General features: G+C 38.4%; 1 protein-coding gene across 2 annotated transcripts in view; it reads left to right on the top strand.

Annotated features, from left to right (window-relative positions):
- SVEP1 (sushi, von Willebrand factor type A, EGF and pentraxin domain containing 1) overlaps positions 1 to 15,115 on the top strand; it is a 192,962-nt gene that overhangs the window by 106,609 nt on the left and 71,238 nt on the right. For both annotated transcript variants that reach the window (XM_045814774.2, XM_087869486.1), the window contains exons 19-27: positions 2,527 to 2,688; positions 3,072 to 3,163; positions 4,262 to 4,358; positions 6,441 to 6,554; positions 7,590 to 7,703; positions 8,756 to 8,957; positions 11,690 to 11,847; positions 12,681 to 12,882; positions 14,671 to 14,846. In XM_045814774.2, the coding sequence (XP_045670730.2) occupies positions 2,527 to 2,688; positions 3,072 to 3,163; positions 4,262 to 4,358; positions 6,441 to 6,554; positions 7,590 to 7,703; positions 8,756 to 8,957; positions 11,690 to 11,847; positions 12,681 to 12,882; positions 14,671 to 14,846 (1,317 nt within the window). The remainder of the gene's footprint in view (positions 1 to 2,526; positions 2,689 to 3,071; positions 3,164 to 4,261; positions 4,359 to 6,440; positions 6,555 to 7,589; positions 7,704 to 8,755; positions 8,958 to 11,689; positions 11,848 to 12,680; positions 12,883 to 14,670; positions 14,847 to 15,115) is intronic.

Raw genomic sequence — 15,115 nt, forward strand, 5'->3', positions numbered from 1 at the left:
TGTCTCTGTATATGTGCATGTGTGTGTATTTAATACCACATTATATACTACAGATAATGCTATTATTTCGTATGTATGTTATATTTACACATACATATGCTATATGTGTATATGTATATTTACTATATGTACAGATAATACATTAGGTACTGATTGTCCACTCCTGGAAAGTATATTTCTGATGCCAGCTGTCTGCCTTTGGAATATAACTGAAGCTAATTTTCACATGAAAATTTACATTTTCTATATCAAAAAACAAAGTATAGATATCACAACAGTGTGTTCACTAACCAACTTGCTGATTTTTAATCTTTAGATTTTATTATTACATATTAGTATAATCTTTGGCGTTCTGTCCATTTCCAGGGGCATAGTCTTTTTCTTTTTGAGGGTAAGGTTGTGCTGAAAAAATTGTATATGCAAAACAGTTTAATTCATCATAGCATCTTGGTTTCACTGACAGAATTTGTATTTTTACCTTATCATACACACTCATAGATATTCTCTCAAACTCAAGTTTTATACCTTTACCATGGAAGATCTATGCTTCCAGTTAACTACTTTAATTAGCTGTTTGGAGTTAACTTTTCCAAAGAGGTAATCATATTTTTGAAACTTGAGATTCAGAAAACCCATTTTAAACTCAGCAACTTTATAATATGTTTGTGCATAACCCTTTCGGGAACTCTGAGATCTAGCAACAAAGAATAGATTAATTTATTGTTGGTGAAACAAAGATACTTTTAGTTTAAAGTTTTAGGGGCACCTGGGTGGCTTCGGCTCGGGTCATGATCTTGGGGTCCTGGGATCAAGCCCCATGTAGGGCTCCCTACTCAGTGAGGAGTCTGTTTCTCCCTCTGCCTCTCCCCCTGCTTGTGCTCTCTCTCTCTTTCTCAAATAAATAAAATCTTTAAAAAATGTTTTTTAAAAGGTTTTAATATAACAAATGTTTTTGTTATAACAAGTATCTTGTTTATAACAAGTATCTTGCTTGACCAAGATACTTATAGTTTAAAGTTTTAATATACAAATATAGCCAGAAGAAATGTTTTTCTAAACAAAAATTAATACCTGTGATATCTTTTGCCGTCTCTCGATTTGACTTCTGACTTTTTGTCAGTGATGTAAAAGAACACTTTTGCAGGGCGCCTGGGTGGCTCAGTCGTTAGCGTCTGCCTTCCGCTCAGGGCGTGATCCCGGTGATCTGGGATCGAGCCCCACATCAGGCTCCTCCGCTGGGAGCCTGCTTCTTCCTCTCCCACTCCCCCTGCTTGTGTTCCCTCTCTCGCTGGCTGTCTCTCTGTCAAATAAATAAATAAAATCTTTAAAAAAAAAAAAAGAACACTTTTGCAAAAGATGTGGCTGGCTGTTTCTGCTTAAAAACTTCGATCTAAGCATCTTGACATTACCACAAATGCTTTACTGTTTATTTAATGTTTATGGTCATACCGAAAAAAGAGGTGCGATTACTTGGAGTATCCTGGTTCCTTGAGCCTCAAGGGCATTTCTAAATTTTTCAACCATATTGTTAATCATTTCTGCCATACTAATTTTTATTAACAAAAATCCAAAACCTATGTGATAAATATGCTAAATAATTAATATTCTACCAATTATTAGCAAGAGAAGTTCAGATTTGGTTAAATCACAGTATTCAACTGGATGTTGTTTATAAACAGCATGTCTAACACAAAATGACATTAAAAGGTTTAAAAGTTAAAAAATTTAAAAAGGCCCTCTTCCCCATAGGGAAGAGACAACAACACAGAGGAAATAAAATTTTCTGACAAACATGGAAAAAGCAACTAATTTATCATTGACATGCAAGTTAAAATACCAGTGCAATTCCATTCTCACTTTCAAATTGAAAAAAAGTATTTCAATGATCATGAGTGTGCAGTAAGAGCAATTCCATACATTGCTAATGGGGCTATCAGTTAGAACCATTTTTATTTTTATTTTTTTGAGGATTTGACATTTTATATTATTGGTTTTAAATTTTCCATTGTCTTTAAATCTATGTAGATTCAACTACTCAAATTCAGCTGTTCAAATTCAAATGTTATCCCTAGGAAATAATAATAATATATACAGGGTTTATGCAGAAAATTTCATGTCAGCATTATTTGTAATAGCTAACAAACAGAAACAACCTAAATGTCCAATAGTAGAGGAAATGTAGCTCAGTTACGTCCTGTCAATGGCATGCAATATTTTTTCTTTTATTAAACACCATGTTATTTAACAGTTTGTGAAATGCTGAGGATATAACGTAAAGTGGGAAAATCAGAATACAGTATATTACGTGGTCAATTCAAATTTTCATTGAGTTAATGTGTGTTGTTAAGAGAGGAAGGAAACAACAGAATGTGTGGCTGGATGATAAAATAGTATAGGTATGAAATATGTGCAAGAGAATATATTAGCAATTCAGTAGCTTTCTTACAACCAAGGGTTAATGCACATCTTTTAAAAGTAAAGTATGTTGTTTCGGACTCACAAATGATTTTTCTTTCGTCTTTGCAGTACCCTGTCCAGTAGGAGAATTCTCTCGTTCTGGATTAATGCCCTGTTATCAATGTCCTCAAGACTACTACCAGCCCGATCCAGGGAAGTCCTTCTGTTTATCTTGCCCCTTTCATGGAACTACAGCCGGAAGTGGTGCCAGATCCATCACGGATTGCTCCAGTAAGAAAGATACACTTCGTTTCTTGTGTAATCCCACGTGTTGGAGACCTGTGTTTGTCTCATGGTAGCTTCAGTTGTGAATGTTACTGTTTTCAGTGAATTTGAGTGTCTGGTCTTTTGAGGCCCTTTTTGATGACAGTGACTCAAGGATTCTTACTTTGGGAACGTTGAACTTGCTAACTTCCCATCTTCTCTCTAAGAGTCTAGAATTTAATGATATATCCCATCCATCTATGTACTCTCTTTTTTACCATTCCTAAAACAAAATACATGTGACTTCACCTGCTCTCAGAACTAGAATATTGACCATAGGATTTAGGAAGAGTCTACTTATGGGCAGTATCTACCACAGACTACATGGTTTTCTAATGTTTTCTTATTAGCTTTTAGCTCAACGTTCTCAGCAGCAGAGGAAAGTGTAGTGCCCCGTGCTTCTCCTGGACATATCAAAAAGAAGTATGACGTCAGCAGTCAGGCAAGTCCCCTTTATACTTACAGAATCTTCTCCAGTGGAATGTTTGGAAAACACTCTGTCATTATACATGCTACACAGAGGAAAACTACCAGAGTTGAAACTTAAAGTAGTCAAGTCTCAGGAACGTTGTCAATGAATGCTAGTATTTACTTGTGACTTCTAATTAGAACTTTCCAAAAATGCAGCATTAGAAAAGTTCAAACTACCAAAAACGGAATTTACCCCAAAAATGTCTGGCATGAGAATGTGCAGATGTGGGGAGACTTTAAACCCATCATTTGTCTAAGAGGCATTTGGTTTAGCCAAAGGCCTTTTCTGATTGGCAGGAAGAGTTACTCAGCGTTCATGAAAATTATTTATATTTTTGCCAGGAAAAAAAAGATCATTTATAGGAATAATGTATGCATTTTTAAAAAATTAAGAAACATAACTCATGAACATAACCAAACTAATTGTTTTCCTTTAAAAAAAAAAAAAAGACTAGTGAAGACCAATTATTTTGGTAGATTCAGCCATTACTCAGAATAGACCTTGCCCAATGTCATGATAAATTCTTTGGCTTTAAGTATTTTTAAGGAGGATAATAAGGTTGTATTTCTTATTTCAACTTCCTACAGTCTTGCCCAAACATATTAACTTGTAAGGGCTTTGTAAGTCATATTTGAAACTGAGCCTAGCAGACACAGAAATTTGTAAGAACCACTAGAGCAGTAACTATCAAGCCTGGAGACATATTAGAATCCACTGGCCAACTTTAAAATATAATGATACACAGATCCCAGTCTCAGAGATTCTGATTTAGCTGGTCTGGGGTGGGGCCCTATCCTTTATACTTTTAAAGCACCTCAAATGGTTTCTAACATGCAGCCAGCATTTAGAAACACTTAAGAGTATCACTCAAGAATAATATATATCATATATGTCCATATAATATGGCAGGCACCAACGTTATGCAGGCAGTGGTCCAGCTAGCTTGGGTGAACTCACCTGGAAGCAGGAACCACCTGTCTAATACTGCAAAGCTTCAAACTCCCTAATCAGGATTGCTTTGAAACAATTGTGTTTTGTCTCTGATAGATTTCTTTTTGCCATCTGTAGGTTTTCCATGAATGTTTCTTAAACCCCTGCCACAATAGTGGAACCTGCCAACAGCTTGGGCGTGGTTATGTTTGTCTCTGTCCATCTGGATATACAGGTAACATAGAGGAATGCAAATGTTAGTATATTTTTCAGATGTGAAATCATTGCGACTTGCATATCAAACTTTGGAATGCTAAAGATAAACCCTATGGGATAAATACTTTGGACTATATCAGTGCACAAAAATTTGGTTGAACAAGATGAACCAAGGTGAAAAAAAAGTGTACGTAGGTTACAAATAACAGTTTTCCTTGCACATTTTGGAGGAAGAATAAAGAATTGTCTTCCTCTATGAAAAGGTCACATCATAACTCACAATTTAAATAGGAATACTGTTTCAGAGGCCGTGACCAAGGTTCCATTCTAACACAAATTAAATGTATGATATGATACCCAACATAGAACAGATTATCCAGCATAAATATTTTTAAACGAACTCCAATTTCTGTCATTGGCTTCACATTAGTGGGAGTTCTTACGAATAGCTATGATTTGTTGCTTTGTTTCTATCTTCCTGGAAACTGTTCTTGGAAAAACAATATGGCTTTGAACTCGATTATGTAGAAATTATGTAAGAATTATGTTTTCTTGTAGTGTAATTCACATTCCAATTCAGTTCAGAAATATAATTTTTGAGGCGGAAATGAACCGTATCTTAAAATTGCAATTTATTTCAAATAACTATTTTCTCTTAGAAATGCAATTTTTGCCTTTTTTTTACTTTTGTGCAGCTAACATGAAATGCTATTACAATGAGAAAGATTGTATTAAAATAAAAGAATTCACCACAAAATTAAGATTAAAAAATTCACCACAAAATGAGCAAAAGGAAAATTGGAAAATAAATGTAGCCCAGGGCTTTCAAGAATATTGGCATTCCACTTATTTCAGCTTGCTTGTATGTGTATGTGTGTGTGTCTCCATTTTTATAAAAATTTTTGTCTTGACATTCCATAAGAAATAATGGATCTTGTCCTAGAATTTTATAAGCAAGTGGTGGTTGAGAAAGGGCATAATTTGGACAGTGGCTCCCAAATTTTGATGTGCATCAGAATCATCTGGAGGGCTTCTTAAAACTCAAAGTGCTAGACCCTAACCCAGAATTTCTGATTCAACAGGTCTAGAGAAAGTTTGATAATTTGCATTTCTATCACATTCCCAGGTAATTGCTGATGCTCTTGGTCCAGGGGCCACACTCTGAGACCCCCTGGCGTAGAGGAAGAACGTGCGTTTCTGGCAGAGCTAGCCCACAGATAGCTTATGTGCCCTGTATCAGAAGATATCTCTCCACTCTAGGACACCTGGCATGTGCGCTGATATCTGGCAGGTCTTAGCCCCCCCCCCAGCCAAGTGGCCTTGATAGCAAGTATATACAACTCTATTTTTCACTTTGGAGTTAAACTAATTTTATGCTCCCAGGTCTTCCCCCTGCCCTCCTCACCACCAACTTCTAACTTGGGATTTTCTGCTATCTTTTGGTATCCTTATAAAGATATCTTTTCTTTTTTAAGATTTTGTTTATTGAGTTATTTGAGAGAGAGAGTAAGGGGGGAGGAGTCAAGGGGGAGGAAGAGGGGAAAAGCAGACTCGCTGATGAGCATGGAGCCTGGCACAGGGCCCAGGTCCCAGGACTCTGAGATCACAGCCTGAACCAAAACCAAGAGTCAGAAGCCCAACCTACTGAGCCACTCTGGCTCCCCTCCTTATAAGGATATCTTTTTAAAAATTTTTATTTATTGATTTGAGAGAGAGAGAGCAGTGTGGAGGGTCAGAGGGAGAGGGAGAGAGAAACCCAAGCAGACTCCACCCTGAGAACAGAACCTGACATGGGGCTCGATCTCACAACCCTGAGATTATGACCTGAGCCAAACCCAAGAGTTGAGCCAAACCAAGAGTTAGATGCTTAACTGACTACACCACCTAGGTGACCCAGGATATCTTGAATCTCTAGAAAGAGGCAATACTTTCACTAAATATTTAACTAGATGATAGCTCTTAAGGAGTTTTGCCCTTTCCTTCACCACCACCACTCCCTATATATTCAGATTATTGATATAATTACCTTTAAATGATCTTGGTTCTGTTTTCTGTTGATCCCATTCTTTGATTGTCCTTCAGTATTTCACTTGCATTTTAGGCTTAAAGTGTGAGACAGACATTGATGAATGCAGCTCACTGCCATGCCTCAACAGTGGAATTTGCAAAGACCTAATTGGGGAATTCATTTGTGAATGCCCACCTGGTTACGCAGGTAAGGAGAAAGTTTCTTGTTTTTACAATATAAACCTTGAATCATTAAAATTTCATTGCTGGAAATCAAAACCACAATGAAATACCACCTCACACCTGTTCGAATGGCTATTATCAAAAGACCAGAGATAACAGTGTTGGTGGGGATGCGGAGAAATGAAAACCCTTGCACACTGTTGGTGGGAATGTAAGCTGGTGCGACCACTGTGGAAAACAGTATGGAAGGTCCTCAAGAAATTAAAAATAGAACTACTGCATGATCCAGCAATTCCACTACTGGGTATCTATCCAAAGGAAATGAAATCATTGTCTGGAAGCTTTTTTGTTTGTAACATTGTTCACAGTAGCCGAGATATGGAAGCAAGCTTAAGTGTACCTCAAGGGATGAATGGATAAAAAAAAAAAAGTGATTGAATTATATGTAATGGAATATACTCAGCCACAAAAAGAAGGAAATCCTACCATTTGCAACAACATGGATAAAAATTGAGGACATATGCTAAGTGAGATAAGTCAGACAGAGAAAGACATACTGTATGATCTCACTTATATGTGGAACCCCAAAAAATCAAGCCATAGAAATGGATAGTAGAATGTAGTTGCCAGGGGCTGGGTGTGGGGTTATTGGGGATATGTTTTTTAAGGGTACAAACCTGCAACTAGTAGATAAACAAGTCATATTTAAGAACTCAATGAATAAATTCAACAAAGGGTTGAACAACTAGCAAATAATGTAAAATTTTAAAAATAGATCACACTTATCCTACTAAAAAAAAAAAAGCTAAATATTGATAGTTACGATTTTCAATTGTGTGTTGAAAATGTCAGATTTCTTGCTAGAAAATTTTTGCAATAAGTAGAATGGAAGAAAACATTTTATTTCAATGTATTTGGCAAAGAGCAAAGTTTTTCACAAACATATTAGCCACAATTTCTGATTGTTCTGCCATTATACCTGACCAGCTTGCTTGAAAACTATTTGTCTAAAATTCCTTTCAGGTCTTCTCCAGCTAAAATATTCTGTGATTCTTTGCAGGGAAACTGTGTGAAGAAAATATAAATGAGTGTAACTCTAGTCCTTGTTTAAATAAAGGAACCTGCATTGATGGTGTGGCTGGCTATCGGTGCACCTGTATGAAAGGATACACAGGTGAGATGTTTCCATTCTTCCTGCATTGTCGTATTGTCCTGCAAAACACCACAAATTACTACATTTTTAAGCATTATATTATGTTGATGTTCATTTTCTGATTTTGTAACTGTGCTGTGATTATCCAAGAGAAAGTCCTTATTTTTGAGGAAATTCACACTGAAGTATTTTGGGGTCCAAGGGCATCAGGGGTGCAGTTACTCTCAAACAGCTTAGAAAAAGTGTGTGTGTGTGTGTGTGTGTGTGTGTGTGTGTGTGAGAGAGAGAGAGAGCAAGAGAGGGAGAGAGAAGGGAGACAGAAAGAGAAAGAGACATAGAGAAGACAGGAGTTTATATCTAAGATAAACATTCAAGAAAACTGGAAATAAATCATATAAGATCATATTGCAAATAGATGCTAAACAATATGATATAGATACATATATATATAAATCATATATATATAAATTATATATATGTATATATGCAATTTATTAAGAGAGAGTTCCCCCCAAAAATGAGTGAAGGAAAAATGCAAGGTCAAAGAAACAGAGGAAAATTTTGAACTAAATTTGCTAGTTTTATTTTATTTTATTTTAAGATTTTATTTATTTATTCGACAGAGATAGAGACAGCCGGTAAGAGAGGGAACACAAGCAGGGGGAGTGGGAGAGGAAGAAGCAGGCTCCTAGCGGAGGAGCCTGATGTGGGGCTCGATCCCAGAACGCCGGGATCACGCCCTGAGCCGAAGGCAGACACTTAACCGCTGTGCAACCCAGGCGCCCCCTGCTAGTTTTATTTTTACCATCGTCTCAATTAGATGTCCATTACGAATGTTAGTTTCAGAAAGACCTAAGCTCAAAAGAGCAAATGATCAAAAACACAATCCTAAAATAAGTTACAAAAGCCAAAGCTCATTCAAGGGTGGATCTCAAACCAGTGTGAGAGGCCGGAAGTTCTTCAGCTTCCTTTCCGATCTGTCAGGAGCAACACCCTCCAAGAAGTCAATGCTTCGATCCTCGTTTCCCAGGGGGGTTAACATTTGGGCTCTTTCTCACCTCCTCCGTCCCCAGGCCTGCACTGTGAAACGGAAGTCAACGAATGCCAGTCAAGCCCATGCTTACATAATGCAGTCTGTGAAGATCAGGTTGGGGGGTTCTTGTGCAAATGCCCTCCTGGATTTTTGGGTACCCGGTGTGAAAAAAATGTGGATGAGTGTCTCAGTCAACCATGCAAAAATGGAGCGACCTGTAAAGATGGTGCCAATAGCTTCAGGTAACGCCCTAAGTCTGGTTCTTTGCGCTAGTTTTATTTTCTCAACCATTCAGTCATTCTGCAGCCTTTATGGAGTATGACTTCAAGTCCCAGGTCAGCCACTTCCTAATTCTATCCCAAGGATAGGCTGCAGTAGACTCTCCCCACCACCTGAGGTTCTGATTCACAAAGGCTGGGGTAGAGTCTATAATTTTAAAATAGGCAGCCTGTATGTTTTAAGTTCCCTAATGGTTCTGATGCACGGCCAGATTTGGAAACCACCGTTCTGTACCTGGGGAGTCATAAACAATGAAAGAAAACACAGTAACACAGAAACAAATACCAAAGCACTAGACAAAATTCATTGTCAAGTGTTTTATATTTTAGCCAGAGTTTTTGCACTAGTTAACATCAACAGGAATTGTGCCATTACCTGTCACAGAGTCAATCTACATTCTATGGCTGTGGTTTTCGAACGTTTCTTTTCGTTTAGTAACCCTTGGTTCATAAGAAATCTAATATGAATGGAAACAAGTAAAAGAATAAAAACTAACCTTTGGGGGTTGAAAATGATAGTGTTTGTAGAGGAGACCCACTTTGTCTTTCTGAGGCAGCTCTTGGGGTACCAGGAGAATACAGTTTGAAAATGGACACTCTCCTTCATCAGTGTGACGTCGGCCGTATTACATCCCAATCCCCTTGCACGGTCTGTGGCTTCTGCAGTACAAAAGACAGACTGGTCTTCTTGCAGAATCTTAGGAAACTTTATTGTCCTCAACATGCCACTGTCTCTGGAAGTTTATAAAAGTTAAAAGGAAGAAAAAAAAAAGTGCACCAGTTGCAACATTTCCCAGTCCTCTTGTGGTTCAGCCCCCTTCATGACTGTCCCCCAACAAAGAGCCAAGGCATGATCCAGAAGAAATAGGCAACCCATCCTGTCGGTGAGACTTCGCTCTTGATGTGGAAACAAAAGTCTTAGCAGTGTAGTTTCATCTTTTCATAGGCGTTTTACATCTTCTGGCATATAGCGCCTAACCACAGGCAATGAGAAATTTCCAGATAAACAGCAAGAATTCTAAATTCTCCCCAGAGTCAAAAACAATTAATGAGTCCCAAATTTGTCTAAATCCTAACTAGAGGAAAGGTGAAGGTCAACTCTCCTAATTCAAAGGGAATGTTAGTTGTCACCAAAGTGAACCTATTTCATAGATAACGATATTGGATTGCTAGAATATCAAACATGGGCAGATAAAGACGAGTGAAATTCTAGCCAAAATAGATTTACCATTGAATACAGAGAACTCAGTAAAGACTACCCCCCAACACCGATTCCCATGTAAACATGTTAATAGCAATGTTAATTATCATGTATCAGGTACTTTTTAATTAAAAAATATTTCAGACATACAGAGAATTACCAAGAACGGTAAAAGTCACACACTCATCATGGTAATTATCAAACCTTAGTATTTTGCCATATTTGATTCACATCTTTTGTTTTAAGGAAATACCTTCTATAGATAGTTTTGGAGTTCCTCCAATACACACACACACACACGCACACACGCACACACGCACACACGCACATTCCTCTTCTTCCTCAGTGGTAACCACTGTTCTGAAGTTGATGTTTATCTTTCTCATTCAGACTTCATATGTTACTACATAAACAGTGCATACTATAGTTTCACATGTTACGTAATTGGTATTATACTGTATACATCCTTTTGTAATTTGGGTTTTGTTTTCACTCAACATTATATGTTGTCAAGGTTGATACATTTGGTTCTAGTTTATTTGTTTTAACTGCTGATTAGTATTCCAGTAAATGATCATACCATGGTTTATTTTCCCATTCTTCTCTTCATAAACACGTAGAATAATGCTGTTATGAATGTTCATTACATGTGTCCTTTTGCAACTGTGCAATAATTTCCTAGAGCACGTGAGTCCAAATGGATATACAGGCTCTGGGAATGCAAACCCTCATCTTCCCTTGACATTGCCAAGTTGTAGTTGTACTCACTATGTGAGACTTCCCAGTTCATGACATCTGTGTCAGCATTTGACATTATCAGATATATTTTCCATTCCGATAGGTTTAAATGGTCTGTTGCATACCCCAGAGACTGTACAGCATACTGATTAAGAACAAGGCAGTAGATTGGGTTTAAAATCCTACTCTACCACTTGGTAACAAAGAGACTTGGGCAGGTTAACCTCCCTGAGCCACAGTTTACTCATCTGTAAAGTGGGAATGATAATAACGTCACCTCATTGTTATAAAGACTGGTGTAGTATATTTAAAGCCTTTGGAACAGCATATGCACTTTTTATATTTTTTCCTAGCACTTGTATGGGGAGAGAAATTCCCAGTGTGTAAATAAGAATTCACCTGGACCAGAACCACTTCATACTCTATTTTTGCTACTACGACACTTCAAATATATATTTTCTTAAGTCGGTTTAATTAAATGAACTAAAAAAAAAAAAGGTAACTAACAGATAAAGCACTGTTTTGATGTGGCAAATATGTTTCATCATTTCAAAGTTGTTTACTCAATTTATCTAAGAACAAAACAAAACCCCAGTTCACCCATTTCTCCCATCCCACCCCAACCCTGGCAACCACTAGTTTATTCTCCACATCTATGAGCTTTCAATTTTCAAAATCTTTTGAGACAATGTTGTCATAAGTGGGGGACTTCCTCTAATGGATTTCTGTGTGTTAATAACATTTTGTTTTCTTTCAGGTGCCAGTGTGCAGCAGGCTTCACAGGGCCATATTGTGAATTAGACATCAATGAATGTCAGTCTAACCCGTGTAGAAATCAGGCCACCTGTGTGGATGAATTAAACTCATACAGTTGTAAATGTCAGCCAGGATTTTCAGGCAGCAGGTGTGAAACAGGTATATATGAGCTCAGTGTTATTAATAACAACACTAAAACTAATGAGATCATAACAATGTCACATTTTACCTGTGCCAAGCACTGTCCACATACCAAAAACAATGCTGAGTATTGTGTACTTACTTAATCTTGACAGCCGTCCACCAGACTAGGTACTATTATCCCCAATAGCAAAGGTGAGGAAAATGAAGCTTAGAGGGGAAAAAGAGAAAATGGAATTTAGTAGAACTCTTCACCTTCTACATGTTTAGAAAGGACTCTTGATTTAGGAGCTCAGAGTCCACAGACATGTCTGAGAATCAGAGCCAAGCTGCTTTCTCAGGGTGTTAGAGTCTTTAGCTGTCGGACTTTTGTTTTCTTGAGTGGGCTATGCAGGATTGGGGCAGAGCTGAATTGCACATGAAATAGGGAAGAACAAGGGCCTTGAGTAGAGGTGGAATGTGGCCCTTGTAGTTGCCCCTCTTTTTCTCTTGCAGCCTCAATTCCCCTGCTCTGTGGAGTCATCCCATCAGCATACAGACATGCATTAGTGTCCCCTGTCTTTGTTAATTTCCCAATTCCAACTCTCCTTCCAGCTAGTTCCTATTTCTCTGCTTCCTTACACTACTGAGTGCTTTCCCTATCTTAGTTACCCACTGATTCTTTTACTTAGAAGAATGTATTATGTATTTTGTAAATAATATATGTTTAATGTTGACACTGCTTCTCCCATCATCATATTGACTGAAATGGGCTTCTTTGACAATAGTACTGCATATCCACTGCTTACCTTAGACAATTGAAAAATGCCTCCCAAGTGCCATGGTCGACACACCTTTCTTATTTGTTGCAGACCAGTCTTCAGGTTTTAACCTGGATTTTGAAGTTTCGGGTATCTATGGTTACGTCATGCTAGATGGTGTGCTTCCATCTCTCTGGGCTGTAACCTGCACATTCTGGATGAAATCCAGTGACACCAATAATTATGGAACACCGATCTCCTATGCACTTGAGAATGGCAGTGACAATACCTTCCTCCTGACCGATTATAATGGGTAAGCAGAAATGTCAGGAAAGCCGTATGCTAGATCTTATCCTGAGACCAAGTTAGAACTGACACGGGGATTGGGAGATAGAAGAGCAAGGGGGTCAGGTTTTCCAGCAGGAGAGCGGTGGCAATGGTCAAACAGAGCATCTGGACACGTTCTGTAAGAAAGCAAAGTTTCAGTGATAGCATGTTGTGCACGGATTATGTTTTGCTATTTGCTAAGTGTTGCTTCATTTGATCTTCAGAGGCCTGAGGAACTAGTTGTATAGGTAGCAAGACAAAGTTTCAGAGACACTAGATGATTTGCCCCAAATCTCACACTCTGGGAGTAGTAGAGCTAAGCCTCAGACTCTGACTCTTATGACCAGTGCTCTTTCTTTTATTTATCAGAGCCTGCAGGGGTTCAAGGACTTCAGTGACATTATTGACCCATGGGAGACACATATATTAAATATGAATCCATCTACAGACTCAGGTGTACGAGATGATATTTATTTCTCTTTGGATCAATTACTTCAACTGCAGGGCCTCATCTTTCTGGGCTGTCAGAAAGGCCGATCTCAATTGTTTCCCTCCTTCTGTCTCTACTGAGTGCTTTTCCTATCTTAGATTCTCACAGATTGTTGAAAACCCACAGAGTCTGGTCATCTGGTCCACTGGTCCTCTGTCCACACTGCTTATCACTGGGCTGTGAACTGCCTCAGCCGCTGTGGGCTCTTCAGAATCACAGCTCTTTGCCATGTGGAATCCCGACCTTCAATCTAGACAGATTCTGTGGTGGCCTCTTCATCTCAGATCTACCCAAATTTCTGTTCTGTTGCTCCTGAGCAAGGTGCAGACCCCACTGAGCTCTCTTGCCTCTCCTCAGTCCACGGGACTCTCACTATTCTGGTGGAACTCTCCCCATCCTCAAACCCTATTCTTCTTAGTGGACCTGAACTTTCAAAAACGAAATCCAAGAGATTTGCACAAACCTCCCATGAGGCAAAATATATATAACGACAGAACCTGTTATCCACTTGAATAGTGAAGGAAAACAGGAAAACCCAAAGGGGTAACAATTAGTATTATAAAAATGCCATTTTTTCCCATAAACGTCTATGAATAAGGACTAAGAAGATACGGAGAGAAGTATTCAATGAATTTTTATCTTCCTTATCAATTTTCCCTTATTTTTCCTTTTTCTCCAATTGCTTTTGAAGATATTTCACTTAAAACTGCTTAGTATCTCTGACATTCCCCAAAGTGACATAGTTGTTGGAACCTTCTTGTTGTTGGTCATCTTTATTTGGTTCCAATTATGCTTGCCTTCGGATCGACATACTTTGTCTGCCATGGGACTGCTTTGGCAACCCAGAGACAGAACTCACTTTCTGTGAGACCTCTGAAGTTTGTTCCTGGTCTTAGGAAAACATCCATTCCAAAGGAAGGAAACCAGTCTGATGTTTGTACAACTCTCATTCCTTCCATTCTTGATTCACTCTCTCCGGAATAGACAGTTGGTAAATTATCTCAACGTGGATCAACTTCTCTCATTATTCTAAAACTTCTTCCTACTCCTTCGTGTTTAAGAAACATAAGCTAATTTTCGGTGAACAACAATAAAGTATAATTTATAAACCAGCTCTGCATCTATGAAATATGACCAAATGGAGAAAAAGAAGTAATGGTTTTCCTTGAAGTGCTTTACATACAAAAAAGAAAAGAAAAGAAAAAGGAGAAAAATAGTAACATGCCCTGTAGATGAGATTACGACATATGACTGATGACTCTGTTATCTGGAATCTTTTCACAGCTGGGTTCTTTATGTGAATGGCAAGGAAAAGATAACAGACTGTCCCTCCGTGAATGATGACCGTTGGCATCACATTGCAATCACTTGGAAGAGTGCTGATGGAGCCTGGAAAGTCTATATCGATGGGAAACTATCTGATGGTGGTGTGGGCCTCTCTGTTGGTTCACCCATACCTGGTATGTCTTAGCTAAAGGAATATCATTCTGTTAGATGCCTGACATGGTGGCACTTAGATGAACATCTTTGTGCTATCTTCGTTGTCCTTGGTTCCTCCATTTTTCTACTCCCTGATTACCCAGACTGTGAATTGTGACAGGCTTTTCCTAGGTGAGCTGTGTGACTCTCTGTGTAAGAAATGCATTTGGGGACTTAGGGTAAGACTAGCAAGATGCAGGCTGAGCTAACTAGCCACGGAAGGTTAGTAAACTGTCCTCCAAGGAGGAGA

This window comes from Ursus americanus, chromosome 18, assembly GCF_024610735.1.
Source record: "Ursus americanus isolate L20-20 chromosome 18, mUrsAme1.1.p, whole genome shotgun sequence".
Taxonomy (NCBI): domain Eukaryota; kingdom Metazoa; phylum Chordata; class Mammalia; order Carnivora; family Ursidae; genus Ursus; species Ursus americanus.